This window comes from Ceratotherium simum, chromosome 21 (genome assembly GCF_057802395.1).
Source record: "Ceratotherium simum simum isolate JZ-2026a chromosome 21, ASM5780239v1, whole genome shotgun sequence".
In the NCBI taxonomy this organism is placed as follows: Eukaryota; Metazoa; Chordata; class Mammalia; order Perissodactyla; family Rhinocerotidae; genus Ceratotherium; species Ceratotherium simum.
In genome coordinates, this window is record NC_141920.1 from 32,660,842 (window position 1) to 32,676,702 (window position 15,861).

Here is a 15,861-nt window from a genome sequence, read left to right on the forward strand (position 1 = left end):
TAAAATAAAAAAACTGTTTAAAAAAAAAAACACAAAAACTCAAATGAAATTGAGAAGTCTTAGGGCTGCAGTGCAATTGGGAAACATCATGTTATCCAAGTTTTCCTACGTGTTCGACACAGCGGCAGATACAAAGAGAAAGAAATCAATGCGTCAGGACCCTCTTTGGGCAGTTCTCTCCTGGCCTCTATGAATATGGTCACACAGACTGACCTGTCAAGGAGATAGGAGGGGACAAAAAAGATTCTCCCCATTTCAGCATGTGATTTCCATTTGCTTTGGTCAAAGAGCTTTGTCCAAGGCATTTTCATGGTCTACATAAACTACCTACTGGTTTCTCTCATTCTCTTATTTACTGAACTCACAGTATGTACCACGCACGATGCTAATAACTCTACATATATTATTTCATTTAATCCTCACAACAACTTTAAGACAAATGTTGATATTTTCATACCCACTTAGAAACGAGGCAACTGATGCCCAGAGAGCTTAAGTAATTCCCTTAGGGTCTGAGTCACATTAGCATCCAGACCTAACTCCAGACCTCAAACTCTTAATTACTTCGCTCTGAGGCTTTTTAGAGTATCTACGTAAGCACCTCTATATGGGTCTCACCTTAATTGCCAATAAAACAATTAAAAATTAGTACCTTCTATTCCTCATCACTCCTTCTATTTCTATTGTAAAGAGAACACACCCACACAGACACACACCGGAGGGGAGAGACGAAACCCCAGATGAAGGACATCCGTGTCCCCGTACAGGATCTGAGGCAGTGGCGGCGGGTGAGTGGGTGGGGCTGATGAAGGGGTACCTTTTCTGCGATGCCGTTTTCCGTCGTATAGATTGCCATGAGCTCTGTGTCTTCGTTGTCCTGTTCACCACTCGACGTGGCACCTCCATTTATCACCACCTGAAGAGAAACACTCCACTTAGAGGCTGTTTCACTGTACACCACTCTGCTGCATGGAAATATTTTCCCCAAAAGTCTTTTATAATTCTCGTAAGAGACAAAACCTCTGCATTTTTCACCTATCAAATCAGCCAAGTTTTGAGTTTTCTTAAATGAAACTCCTGACAAGTGCATGTTGCAACAGTGACTACGTGTGTTTTTGATCAAGAAACACACCACGTGTCCCACAGAGTGAGGCTGCATGAATGGGGGGTCAGCTGAGGGAGACCAGAAATGGAACATCCAAAGAAACCACAAGGAGCAGGGCCCCCAGGGGTTTCCAGGGGCAAGGGAGGCTTAGCTGAGGGGCCACAGCTGCTGTTTCTGAGCAGGTCAGACGCATCCTGAGCTGTCTTGACTAAGATCCTTTCCCAAGTAACCGCCTAATGACGACTTGTAATGTGGCACCCCCAAGAGGAGGAAATGTGCTAGTTAGGGCAACTTGCCCACTGCTCTTCACCTAACTTACTAACTTATACTTCTCACTGTGATTAAGTCAACTAGCCCACTGGGTTTGCATGTGCTTGTGGCAGTGGGCTATGCCAACCAAATCTAGTTTCTGGGACCTCAGGGTAAGGACCAGAACTCATCCTGAGGTGACTCAAAGAAAACATCTGGGCACCTGGTGGGTCACAACCCCTTTCATGCCTGCCCTCGGTGGGTCCCCCAACCTATCATCTGAGGTCCTGGCTGCCTATAGCAGGAACCTTAAAATATTTTTAGTCTTTGGCCAAATGGTTCTATTTCTAGGAATCTATCTTGAAAAAAATAATACTTTGTATGTATGAATAACAGCACAACTACATTTCTTAAATACAGAGGATAAAAAGACAAAGTGCACAAAAAGTTTAAATTCTGGTATTGTAAAATACACTAAAGAGAAGTAAAAGATGAGTGACAGCCTAAGAGAAAATACAGTTAACACGTAACAAAGGGTCCATATCAGTGATTCATAGAGAACACCTGCAAATCCATATTACAAAGAATCCAAAGGAAATGGGCAAGGATAGGAGTATACAATTCACAGAAAAAAAATTAAAATATCCAATAAAGCACATGAAAAGCTGTTCAACCTCATTTAAAATTATAGAAATGACAATTAAAATAAAATTTCATTTTTTAACATAAATTAGGAGGAAATTTTAGAAGACGAATCTGGTGTTGACCAGGGTGTGAATAAGAGCTACTCTAAGTTATTAGAGAGATTATGTTCTTGGTGGAATGGCCTTCGTGGAGGGCAATTTAGCACTTGGATCTAAGAGAGGCATTTTCTCAGAGCCAGCAGTTAACACTCACAGAAACTTATCCCCCAGAAATACCCATGCAAGTGGTATGTACATTCAAGGTTGATGACTGCAGCATTATTTAAAATGCTGAATACTTGGAAACAACCTAAATGTTCACCAAAAAGACAGACGTTATTAAATTATGGTATATGCATTTCAAGAGTAATATTCAAAGAATATTTTACCATTAAAAAGAATAAAACTGATGTACCGATAAGGAAAGAACTCCAAGAAACACTATTAAAAAAAGTCACAAAACATTAAGCCTAGAATTATCCCAATTATGCTAAAAAAAATTAAATTTTAATAACCTCCCTACCTGTCTAAATGCTTGGTAAAGAATCCAGAAAAGTCACAAACCAATATGAAGGCGGCCCTAGGGGCAAGGATTAATGATGGGCACCTCTCATTCTTCATTCCCAACCCTTCTTTAGCATTTGGATCTTTTACAATCAGTATGTATTTGTGTGTTATCTATATATTGCTTTTTAAAACTGATAATAAAAAAATGTACACCAAAACAGTATCAGTGGTTGTGTTTAATCAGTGGAGCCATTTTTACCTTCTTTTTCCCTTTACATATTTTGGTAATTTTCTAAAATGAGGACAATTTATTTTTACAACAGGGAAGAAATTAAAAAGACTAAAGATCCAAGCAGCACAGCCTGGATTGAGGAGGTCCCGAGAGATTTCAATCCACTTATTTTTGCAGTTGAAGAAATCAGGCCAGAGAAAAATTTATCTTACAAAGTCATATAGATTATAAGCCAAGTCTGAGGCTAGTTTTCCAGTATGCTAAAGATCTCAATTAACTAGTACATAATTCTCACAGGGCAAAATTTTCTTATATCACTTCAAATAAAGAGTTAAAACTTTTAAAACTCTCCCTAAGTCACGCTACAGCTTTCTACAAAGGCCAACTGCATCTGTGACGTCTGCCTGTAAAACTAGCTGCCAGCAAGATACAGGTTCCCAGCCAAGTTCAAGTTCACAACACGAAACTAACTTACTATCGGAACCATGCTCCAAGTCATATCACAGCAGCAAGCAACCCACTGAGAAGCCAAGAGGTACACACACTCAGGATGAACTCTCTTAAAACAACTTAGTTCCTAATCATCAGAGAAACCCAGGTCTGATTTAAAGTCCTCTTCTAGCTAAAACTAACCTTCACCTGTATTCATCACTGGCTGCTGCAAGGAGCAGCTGCTTCAAGGGTATGGAGTTTCCTTTGGAGTGACGAAAATACTTTGGAACTAGACAGAGGTGATGGTTGCATGGCATTGTGAATATGTTAAATGTCACTAAATTGTTCACTTTTACATTGTTAATTTGCTATGTGAATTTCACCTCAACAATTTTCTTTTTATCTATATAAGTGACACAAAGAGGAGATTTTGGTAGGAGTTGGCAACTCTCATTCCTCCCGACTTGCTGCACTGATATACACACACACACACACACACACACACACACAATTAAATAAGTACTATAAAATGCAGATGCTCCCCAGCCTAGGAAAAGGCTCACATATTCATTCAACAAACCCTGTTTGAGCATCTGCTGTGCCCAGGCAATGAAAATGCAGTCCTGCCACTCCCAGGAGCTCCACCCGGAGTGGGTGCCAGGTTAAGGAATTCTGACTGAACAAAGGACGCAGCAGGGAGCCATGAAGCAGTGCCAAGTACAGGCCCACCACAACCAGATGCGGGCTTTGTGTGACCACGCTGCCCGGAGCGGGACAGTGGAAGGGGGGGCGAAGTAAAGGGAATGACGATAGGAACAGAGGCAGGCAGACTCTTTAAGAGGCTACTACTGGGCAAGAAGGAACAGTGGCCCAGGCCAAGGTATTAACACTGCTCTGGGGAAGGTAGTCTTCAAGAGAGAGCAAGGATGTGGCCTTAATGCCCCCTGGGGACTGCCCAGATAGCAGCTGCAGCACCACAGCTTCATGCAGTACATGTGGGGAAGACACCACTGCAACCAACACCCCAGCCCTGGACCAAATGTTGGGGGCAGAGTGGTGAGGTGCCCAGGCTGCTGTCCACTCACTCACCTGGGCGGCTGGGTGGATGGAGGCGCCAGTCCCAAAGAGACTGGTGTAGGGAGGGGCGGAGGGCCAAAGTGGTACAATAGAAGTTTGTAAGCCAATTCAAAATGTGTCTGATTCAGAGAAATCATCCCATAAAGGAAGCTTACCCTCCCAGGCCAGTGTAGGAAGTTTATTTAATGGTAAATATTATTGACCTATGATTTCTAACATATTTCCACAGGTCAAGCCATCCCTGAGGACCTCGGAGCCTACCTTCCATCCGTTAGCCTCATGGTCCAGAGCTGAGCCGCTGCCTCTCCCTCATGCCACCCTCATTCCTGAAGTGTGGGAAAAACGCGCCCCTTCTCCCCAGACCCCTGCTCCACACTCCACCAGAGCTCCAGACGGGAATGGGAACAAGCCTGGAAAGTGGGAAGTTCTGGGACAAGTGGGAGATGAAACAGGTTTTTACCGAAGGGAGAGAGGGATTCAGCACCAGAGGGAGGCCAAGACCATAGGAGGTGGGGAAGCCCCCCAGGGCCACTAGTGTGACCTGCTGTCTCTCCTGTGTGAATGTGCAGGGAACAATGAAACATTACTGAAAGAGTAAAACACTAATTTGTTTTACTAACATTTCTCCTTTGGTTAAGCTATTCTAATGGTCCATTTTTTAAAAAGACGTGAAATTTAACTTTTTTTTTTGTGAGGAAGATCAGCCCTGTGCTAACATCTGCCAATTCTTCTCCTTTCTTTTTTTGCTGAGGAAGACTGGCCCTGGGCTAACACCCTTGCCCATCTTCCCCCACTTCACATGGGACGCCGACACAGCATGGCTTGCCAAGCGGTGCATCGGTGCATGCCCAGGATCCGAACCAGCGAACCCCGGGCCGCCGCAGCAGAGCGCGCACACTTAACCACTTGCACCACCGGGCCAACCCCGTGAAATTTAATTTTAAAAATCAAATATTAAGATCAGTTCTTTAGGAATGGTATTGAACTTTTAAGAGAAAAGGATAAAAAAATGTTGCTGATACTATCAAAGCTCCACACTTTTGAATCTCTAAATATTATTTCAACTGGGAAATAAAACATGCCTTGGAAAGCTTTCTAAAGTTAATAAAAATGGATATTCTTTTGAGTTATTAATAGAACGCAGATAACAGAGGGGAATCTTGGCATCTCTCATCTCAGGAAATTGATCAAATTTTTATAAAAAATATCAGATTATTTAAAAACCTTTTGGGAACAAGATGTCCTTTCTCCCCCCAAAACTATTTGAAACCAAACTTGTGGCTTTAAATTTTTTTCCCCTAAACTAATATTGTACAATCAATCAGCTGTGAAAGCAGGTCTCTGCCTAAATTTGTCCAGTTGATTTTGTCTGTCTCCAATATGCAGGGCTATGTTGCCGGTGGGGGGAGGGGGGGCAGTCTATTGCTCAATAAATATAATGTTTTTCTTGCTCAAGTGTTTTATTTCTACGAAGCTAAGACAATAACACTAAAGTATTCGTTTCTAAACAGTAATCCTGAGATAGTCAAATGCATAGGAAGCAGGAGTGACAGGAGCTGAGGAGCGTCATGCTGAGTGTCACTATCACAGCAATGCCAGTTGAAACTGACAGCTGAATGAGGCTGTGTTACTCAAACAGAAGCTACAGTGAGTCAGCGGCTGCAGAAACCTGTGAAGTGAAGGGTACAGGTACCTGGGAATCCCTGTGCCTCTGATCAGAGGGTTCCGAACTCAATTTCTCACCTATTCAGGATCTGGTATAATTCACCCACCACTGTCATGTGTCTGGGAGCTAAGTGAACCATTTTATACTAAAACAATCATTTTCAGAATAGTAATAAAGTTTCCCAAATTAACTGCTTTCTATTCCTTTAATAACAAAGTAACACATTCTATTCTTACTCTTCCTACACACACACATACACACACACACACACACACACATACACGATTATTCCTCTGATATCCATCTCCACTCTACAATTAAAATGTGTTTTAAATAAAGAATAAAGATATCAAGATTAGTGTTTCCCAGCCTCTAATCCAAGCCCCTTTTTAATGAACGTAAAAATCTCCCTACTTCAATATTATTTGAAATTTCAAAATTAACTGCCATGAAAAATAAATCAAAGTGAGTATAGTACAGCATATGCTACACCTCCAGAGCTTGTTGATCTTAGGTTATGACTCCCCAAAAGATGCAGCTGGTGAATCTGACATAACACGAGCAACCCTGAAGTTGGCTGAGGCAGCAAAGCCCCTAATCTTGTTTTCATTGCCTCTTCAAATACGGCAGCCCCCTGTGACACCTGGTGGCCACGTGCAAGCAAAACCATCCAGAGCCACTAATACTGCAGCCAAAAGCACGGCCTCCTGCCCTTGCGCTGCCCAGCCCGGGTCTTCCTGGGGGAGCCTCTTAACTTCTTCAGCCTTCTGCAGAGGGCTCCTGGGGCCATAGCAGCCAGAGCACCCTCAGCACCTCCTGTCCCACAGCACGACTTGTCTTTTCATAGGAGTCAGAAGGTGCCCCACCCCTCTCCAACCCTGGCCCCTATCCCAAAGCACTGGTGGATGATGTGCCCAGCACTGGCCCACACTGAAAACCCTCTGTGCTCCTGCTCCCACACGTATCCCATGACCACAGTGACGGTGAATGCTAACGTTGCTGGGCACAGATTCATGCTGGGACTGGACTGGGCACTTCACCCAACGTCTTCCCTTCAAGGTGACATTTGCAAGAACTTAACTTAGGGATGTCCCTGTGGACCCCCATCCTCCAACGGATTCCAGAACAGATCCCAAAGGCACCCAGCAGGTTACAGCACTCCCCTTGAAAGGGGGCCAGCATCTTCCGTTCTTCCCAGGTGGTAACACATTATAGATGACAAGCTAAATTCTCATATGTAAAGAATATGTAAGGGCTACAAACCAACAAGGAAAAGGTCAACCAACAGGAAAATAAGAAAATATAAATGGCTCCTGAACATTTGGAAAGATTCTTACTTAACCTCACTCATGAGATGCAAATTAAAACACTAACAGAAACCTTTTTCCATCTATTAAATTGGCCAAAGCCCAGTCTGACCCACCTTCCACTGGCAAGCATGCAGGAAAACTGGCACTCACACACTGCTGATGGGGATGAAATGGCCTCAGCAGAGGTCACTTAGCGATACCCCTCAAATCACCAAGGCATACACCCTCTGCCCCAGCAGTCCCACTCCTGGAAATTTATCCTTCTATTACATCTGAGTGAAATGACTTACGTGTGAGGTTATTCACTGCAGCGCAAGTTGTAATAGCAAAATATTAGAAACAATCTAGATGTCTATCAACAGGAAACAGTTATATAAATTATGGTCCGTCCATACCACAGAACGCTCTTCAGTTATAAAAAGAATGAGGTGCTGTCTATATTTTGACACAGGAACATACAGAACATCATCCACGACATATGATTAAGTGAAAAAAAAGCAAGAGCAGAGCTATAGACATGGATATTTAGACACACACATACGCGTGTAAGTGCAGAGAATGCGTTTGCTTACATATTCACAAACTATTTCTAAAAGGTAGTATGTAGGGAGAATTGATGTATGCAAGAGCAGGCAATGGCCTATTCATTCGACACCCTTTGTATGCTTAAATTTTGAATTATATGAATATATTACCTAATGTTTAAAAAATAAAAATTTAAAACGAACTCCCTTTAAGGACCAATTAACAAAATTATGGTACATGCACTAAGTTAAACACCAGGCTGCTGCTGCTAAGAAGGACGAGGCAAATCCATTTGAACTTTCTGGGAAGAGGTCCAGGATCTCTTGTTAAACGCGATGATGTAGGTTACAGAACGGTCTGCAGAAGCATCAGCCATTTAGTGTACACGAGTAGTGATACGAAAAGTACACTTTCTGCTTTACAACCATGTATTTATCATGTAGGAACCTTTCCTGACCCTCTCCACTGTTGCCAGCATGAGAGGGGGACCTCTTCCATCTGGACCCTTTTCTTTCCTAATTTCTATGAATATGGCCACAAGGATGATCCTTCAAGCAGGCAGGATGGGGCAAAATAAGATTTTTCTCCATTTCAGTGTGACTTCCAATGCTTTAGTCAAAAAGCTTTGTCAAAGCATTTTCACATTCTAGCTAAACTAACCACTAGTTTCTCCTTATCCTCTTATTTACTGCACATTTCATATGAGCCAGGTACCATGTTAATAAGTTTACATGTATTTTCTCATTAATCCCTGTAACAACCCTATGACAGATGCTATTTTTATTCCCATTTTACAGATGAGGAAACTGATGTCCAGAGAGCTTAAGTAATTTCCTTGGGGTCTGAGTCACATTTGCAATGCAGACCTTACTCCAGACCCCAAGCTCTTCCCTCCAGGATCCTGGCTGAGGCTTTAAAAAATGTCTAGATAACTCTGCAGATGGTCCCCCAGCCGCCGTGGCCCACAGATTTGTGTACGCCCTCAAAGAAGCCATCAGAGGAGTCAGATAGGACTGTATCCCAAAGCCAGTTGCATTTGTACAACAGCGATGGCATTAGGCCGCTTTCAGATCCCATACCTGCCCATCTGCGTCACTGTTCTCTGGTTTAAGGGGCATAGCGGAGATGGAGGAGGAGAGAGGAACAAACATTTATTAATTGCCTACTTTGTATATGATCTGATGTTGCTCTGTATGATCTCATTTACTTTTCAAACATCCCTGATACTGACAAGGAGGCTGGGCTTCAAGGATGAGTAAGCGCACAGGCTCTCACAGGTATCAAAGTGTAAATGAGACTTACACTTAAGGGCCCCAAGCCACATCTTTCCACACTGGAAGCTGCTCTGCATAGATGGAGCCAGATGAGACATCCCTCTACCCCGGGGCTATCAGGCACCACAGGTGTGGCTCTGGCAGCAGTGCTACAGGCTCTCCCTCAAACTGCTGTCTGATCCAGGGATTTTCTCTGCAATTGTAATGTCTGACACAGTCACGCACCAAGTAACTCGACGTTTCAGTCAACAACGGACCACACATACGACAGCGGTCCCATAAGATTAGTACCCTACAGCCTGGGTGTGTAGTAGGCTACACCATCTGGGTTTGTGTAAGTACACTCTACAATGTTCGCCCAACGACACAATCGCCCAACGACACATTTCTCAGAACGTATCCCTGTCGTTAAGCGGCACATGACTGCACTTCTATGGTATTCCTGATCATCAGTACAGCTCAACAGGGGTAAAGGGGGTGGGGTAGGAAAGAAAGACCCTCACAAAGGAAAGAATATAAATGGCAAGGAACTGAGGGGACAAAGAGTTCCACCTCATTAAAATGTCAAACTAAAGCAATCAGACACCAGTCTTTCACTTATAGATTTGTTGCTTTTTAAATCTGATATTTATCACTGGTGGGGGGGGTCGTCATCTCTCTCTCACATAGCTGCTGAGAGTATACACCATTGCAATAAGGTTACATACACTAGGCTATCATTTATTACAGCAAAGACAGAAACAATCCAAGGTCCCAATGAAAGTGGAAAAGCTAGGTCTATGATTTGCTATTATGTCACAATGACATAATAACACAAAAAAACACAAACAAGTCATGTTTTTCAACGGCGTTGATAGGCCAGGATATAATATGAAGTTAAAGCAGACTTTTCTGTTTGTGTGTGTGTCAGAATTTTATAAAAGAACACTTGAATATTTGTTTCAAATCTCCGGAAAGAAACACACCAAAATATTAGCATGTTGCTTTTCTGGCTGATGAGATTTTAAATGATTTGGGTTTTTTCTTCATTACATTGTTCTGTATCTTCTCAATTTTCCTCAGTGAATATATTTCTTTTGTAAATGAGGAAAGTTACACAAATAATAAAACAATGATAGAAAAGAAACAAATGCAAACTACAAAAAAGATATAAAAACACAGTAGTTTTCTTACTACTTCCATTTCACTCTGACAACATATTTGTACCATGAAGGCTGGGGAGAAATATGGATGCTTTAAAATATGTAAAATCTAAAAGGGGGTGGGGAAATGACAGAGGAATTACTGCCATGCAACCTCCCATAGCCTATCTTCCTCCTCAAGTACTTATCAAATCCTAACAGGAAATTAGCTTTTTCTCCAACAGAACGATGGGCTTAGCCTATGGTAAAGAAATCAATCTGAAATATCTTACCTCTAATCGTTGAAGCTCAGGAGCCTGCCTACCCAGCTTAGGTGAATGCAGGTTAGGAGGCAATGGACAATTTAGAGGTAGGGGTCTAGCAGGTGTAACACCTAGGAAATGCAAAAGACACAGGTGGGAATGACAACGAGGAGCTGGAAAGGAACAAGGCTGGGGGGCAGGGAGACCATGCGGAGGCTGTCAAAATGATCCAGGCAAGAAATAAGGAAGACCCAATGAAAGCAGTGGCAGAGTGACAGTACTAACGGTAGGCCTTACAGGGTAGGGAAGGCAGGAAGCTTCGGCAACTATTTCTGTTGCATTCCCATTAAATCTGGTACAGCTGAGAGCACAAAGCAAGCCCTTGATAAGAGCAGAATGGACAAGACGTCTTTAAGGCCCTTTCTAGGACCAAGGTTGTATGAATCTGGCCTCACACAAAGTAAGAGATAATCAGCCAAACTGCTGCTCAACTTGGTAAACCTGCCCTAGGACATGACTGCAGCAACTCTGTCATTTATGATCGTTCATACCCAACGGTAAGGGTCCCAACTATTAGATGGGCATTTTGTATTACTAACATCTCTCATTTCATTTAAAACTACCAAAACTATATTCAAATTAAACTATCTGCAACCTCAAAACCAGAGTAGAAAAATTAATTTTTAAGAACATCAAAAACTCTAGAAAGAGGTAAGGAAAAAAATCCCTTAACAAGCATCAAAATCTTCCTTTGCATACCACCTTTTCAATGTTTTTATTTCAAAGCATATATCGGCATATTCCCCTTCTTAAAAATTCTTTTTTCCTGCAGAGAAAGCATTTGACAAGATACAGCATCCATTTATGATAAAAACTCTGAATAAAATGGGTATAGAAGGAAAGTACCTCAACATAATAAAGACCATATATGAGAAACCCACAGCTAATATCATCCTCAATGGTGAAAAACTGAAAGCTATCCCTCTAAGAACAGGAACCAGACAAGGATGCCCACTGTCACCACTCCTATTTAACATGGTATTGGAAGTCCTAGCCAGAGCAATCAGGCAAGAGAAAGAAATAAAAGGGATCCAAATTGGAAAGGAAGAAGTGAAACTGTCACTATTTGCAGATGACATGATTTTATATATAGAAAACCCTAAAGAATCCACCAGAAAACTTTTAGAAGTAATAAACGAGTATGGTAAAGTTGCAGGATACAAAATCAACATACAAAAATCAGTTGCATTTCTGTACACTAACAACGAAGTAGCAGAAAGAGAAATTAAGAATACCATCCCATTTACAATTGCAACAAAAAGAATAAAATACCTAGGAATAAACTTAACCAAAGAGGTGAAAGATCTGTACACCGAAAACTATAAAACATTGCTGAAAGAAATTGAAGAAGACACAAAGAAATGGAAAGATATTCCGTGCTCTTGGATTGGAAGAATTAACACAGTTAAGATGTCCATACTTCCTAAAGCCATCTATAGATTCAATGCAATCCCTATCAAAGTTCCAACAACATTTTTCACAGAAATAGAACAAAGAATCCTAAAATTTATATGGAACAACAAAAGACCCCGAATAGCTAAAGGAATCCTGAGAAAAAAGAACAAAGCTGGAGGTATCACACTCCCTGATTTCAAAATATACTACAAAGCTATAGTAACCAAAACAGCATGGTACTGGCACAAAAACAGACACAGATCAATGGAATAGAATCGAAAGCCCAGAAATAAACCCACACATCTATGGACAGCTAATCTTCGACAAAGGAGCCAAGAACATACAATGGGGAAAAGAAAGTCTCTTCAACAAATGGTGTTGGGAAAACTGGATAGCCATATGCAAAAAAATGAAAGTAGACCCTTACCTTACACCACACACAAAAATTAACTCCAAATGGATTAAAGACTTGAATGTAAGAACTGAAACTGTGAAACTTCTAGAAGAAAACATAGGCAGTACGCTCTTCCACATCAGTCTTAGCAACATCTTTTCAAACACCACATCTGAGCGGGCAAGAGAAACAATAGAAAAAATAAACAAATGGGACTACATCAAACTAAAAAGCTTCTGCACAGCAAAGGAAACCATCAACAAAACAAAAAGACAACCTAACAATTGGGAGAAGATATTTGCAAACCATACATCTGATAAGGGCTTAATCTCCAAAATATATAAAGAACTCATGCATCTCAACAACAAAAAAACTAACAACCCAATTAAAAAATGGGCAAAAGACCTGAACAGACATTTCTCCAAAGAAGATATACAGATGGCCAACAGACACATGAAAAGATGTTCAAAATCACTAACTATCAGGGAAATGCAAATCAAAACTACAATGAGATATCACCTCACGCCCGTCAGAATGGCTATAATTAACAAGACAGGACACAACATGTGTTGGAGAGGATGTGGAGAGAAGGGAACTCTCATACACTGCTGGTGGGAGTGCAAACTGGTGCAGCCACTATGGAAAACAGTATGGAGATTCCTCAAAAAATCAAGGATAGAACTACCATATGATCCAGCTATTCCACTCTTGGGTATTTATCCAAAGAACTTGAAAACACCAATTTGCAAAGGTACATGCACCCCTGTGTTCATTGCAGCCTTATTCACGATAGCCAAGACTTGGAAGCAGCCTAAGTGCCCATCAAGGGACGAATGGATAAAGAAGCTGTGGTATATATACACAATGGAATACTACTCAGCCATAAGAAACGACAAAATCCAGCCATTTGTGACAACATGGATGGACATTGAGGGTATAATGCAAAGTGAAATAAGTCAGAGGGAGAAGGTCAAATACCGTATGATTTCCTTCATTAAGTAGTAGATAATAACAACAATAAACAAACACATAGGGACAGAGATTGGATTGGTGGTTACCAGAGGGGAAGGGGGGAGGGAGGAGGGTGAAAGGGAGAATTCGGTACATGTGTGTGGTGATGGGTTGTAATTAGTATTTTGGTGGTGAACATGATGTAGTCCATGCAGAAATAGAAGTACAATGATGTACACCTGAAATTTTTACAATGTTATAAACCAATGTTACTGCAATAAACAAAAAATTAAAAAAAAAAAAATTCTTTTTTCCAATGTATCCATTTTAAACAGAAAAGGCTGCTCATCTTGGCTATTCAATTTTGACCCCTTCCCCTAAATCATGGCCATTACGCAGTAGAATCAACTCTTATCTTACAGAAAGGGGAATTAAACCAGTTCTCTGGGCAGGCTCCAGGAAACACTCTCTTTATCCTCACACTCTTCTCAGAATCACACACTGTTGATCCCAAGATCTAATTATTCTTAAAGAAAGAGAACATTTTTCAAGACAACTACTATTACCATCCAACTGAGACTTTTGGTTTTTTTTTTTTTAAGTTTTTATTTATTTATTCCCCGCCCCCCCCCACAAAGCCCCATAGATAGTTGTATGTCATAGCTGCACATCCTTCTAGTTGCTGTATGTGGGACGCGGCCTCAGCATGGCCGGAGAAGCGGTGCATCGGTGCGCGCCTGGGATCCGAACCCCGGCCGCCAGCAGCGGAGCGCACGCGCTCTTAACCGCTAAGCCACCGGGCCAGCCCAGACTTTTGGTTTTAAGGTCCAACAATTCCAAACCCTCTATTTAGGAATGTACGAGAAGAAACTCCATGGCACCCGGTACTCAAGTCCTAAGAACAAGGTCACGTTCTAGGCTTCCCTGCTCTGTTTTTAAAATAGGACTATTTGCACTAAAAACTCCGTGCCTTCTTGGCACTGCTGAAAATGTGCACATTCGATTCTGCCATCGCCGAGTCGGGGGTCCAGAGGCATCAGAGCTGCCGCCCCTCCCCCTGTCTGCCAAGGTCTCTTCTTGTAAGTGACCTTGTAAGTGTAAGAAGGAAGGGAAAGGAGGAAAGAAAAATGAGATAAGAAGGAGAGGAACAAGAGGGACGGAACAGGCAAGCGACAAGGAAAGAAAGGGGCACCTGTCCCCCTCAAGCTGCCCCCCTCCCGCCCATCGGCGCCCCCGTCCAGCCACTGCCCACTGTCCAGGGTCCCGGGCCTCTCCCAGGAGGGAGCTCACCCCTTCTTGTTCAAGTTCTTGGCCGCCCCTCCTCCAGGCTGGCCCCTCCCGAACCCCCCAACCCCCCCACCCCCCCCCCGGCCCAGGCAGGCTGCCTGGATCAGGCCTCTTCTGCTGACTTATGTGTCATTATCTCCTTTCCTTTCTCTGGAGACTTGCTCACAACCATTCACCTTCTACTAACTACTTATCGTTTAAACTTTCCTTCCTTTACCTATAATTTGAAAGACAGAAACAATGTCTTTACTGATGTTGATAAAATCCCCAAAACGTTAACAGCGAACAGGGAAAGCACTCCTTTTCTCTGGCGTGTTGGATTACAGAAGTGGTCCCGTCTAGCCTAAGTGTAAATTCACAGGAGAGGAGAAGTCATGTGTAGTAGAGTAACTACAGAAGCTGGGAAGGAGGGGACCCAACCGTGTTTTCTGATCGATTCCACAACCATCCAATTCAAAAATATTCCTTATCTCGTAAACACTTTACTGTATTTTCCAAATTTCCTAATATGAGCATTATTAGGAAACTATTACTTTTATAATCAGGGAAAAGGTTTTTTTTGTGTAAGTCTAATCATATAAGACCTTTCAAAAAGTTTCTCCTCAAGAGCTAAAAATGTTTTCAACTATTTCATATGCTTAAGTTTGGTTGTCATTGAGGTGACCATATAATTTATCATCCCAACCAGGGGGCCCTTGTGAGCGTAAAGGGGAACTGTTCCAACAAATATGTAGGAACCACAGGCACAAACCAGGACTGCAGGCAAACCCAAACTTTATAATGCCTGCCTGTGTGTGACCTCTTTACAACCCTCCTTCTAACTGGTGTATTCGAGAACTGTTTTCTGTGCCAGAAGATGCCAATGAAACAGTGTTCAGATCTGATTTCAGGTGGTCATTCTCAGCAACAGAGCAGCAAACCTGCTCCCCGGCTGAGAGAAGACAAGAAGATGGAAAAGACTTCTCAGATGCAAGGGAATCACTGCCTTCCTGACTGTAAACAAACACAGAGCATCACGAAAGAGCACAATCTTTAATTCCACATTCTATCAATTCGTTACTTCCCCACACCAACCTAACAACTAAAAAGCGTCCTATGTTTGCATGTTTCATGTTTCATCGATTGGGCCCAGGAGGCCAGTCCCAACTCCTGCTGACCTCCCGCTGGACCTCACTGCCCACATCCGACCCAGCACCATCTGGTCACCTCTGCCCACTCACCACCTCTCAAAGCTGCTCGTTCCTCACCCGCATGCCTTTCCTCCTAGATGCCCCAAGGACTCCAATTTCCACAGTTTCTTGACCACAGTGGACCTGCCAAACCTTTGACC

The 15,861-nt window shown here is 42.4% G+C and overlaps 1 protein-coding gene across 8 annotated transcripts in view; it reads right to left on the reverse strand.

Moving 5' to 3' along the window:
* SLC23A2 (solute carrier family 23 member 2) overlaps positions 1-15,861 on the reverse strand; it is a 137,738-nt gene that overhangs the window by 63,196 nt on the left and 58,681 nt on the right. For all 8 annotated transcript variants that reach the window (XM_087445567.1, XM_087445571.1, XM_087445569.1 and 5 more), the window contains one exon: positions 818-916. In XM_087445567.1, the coding sequence (XP_087301693.1) occupies positions 818-916 (99 nt within the window). The remainder of the gene's footprint in view (positions 1-817; positions 917-15,861) is intronic.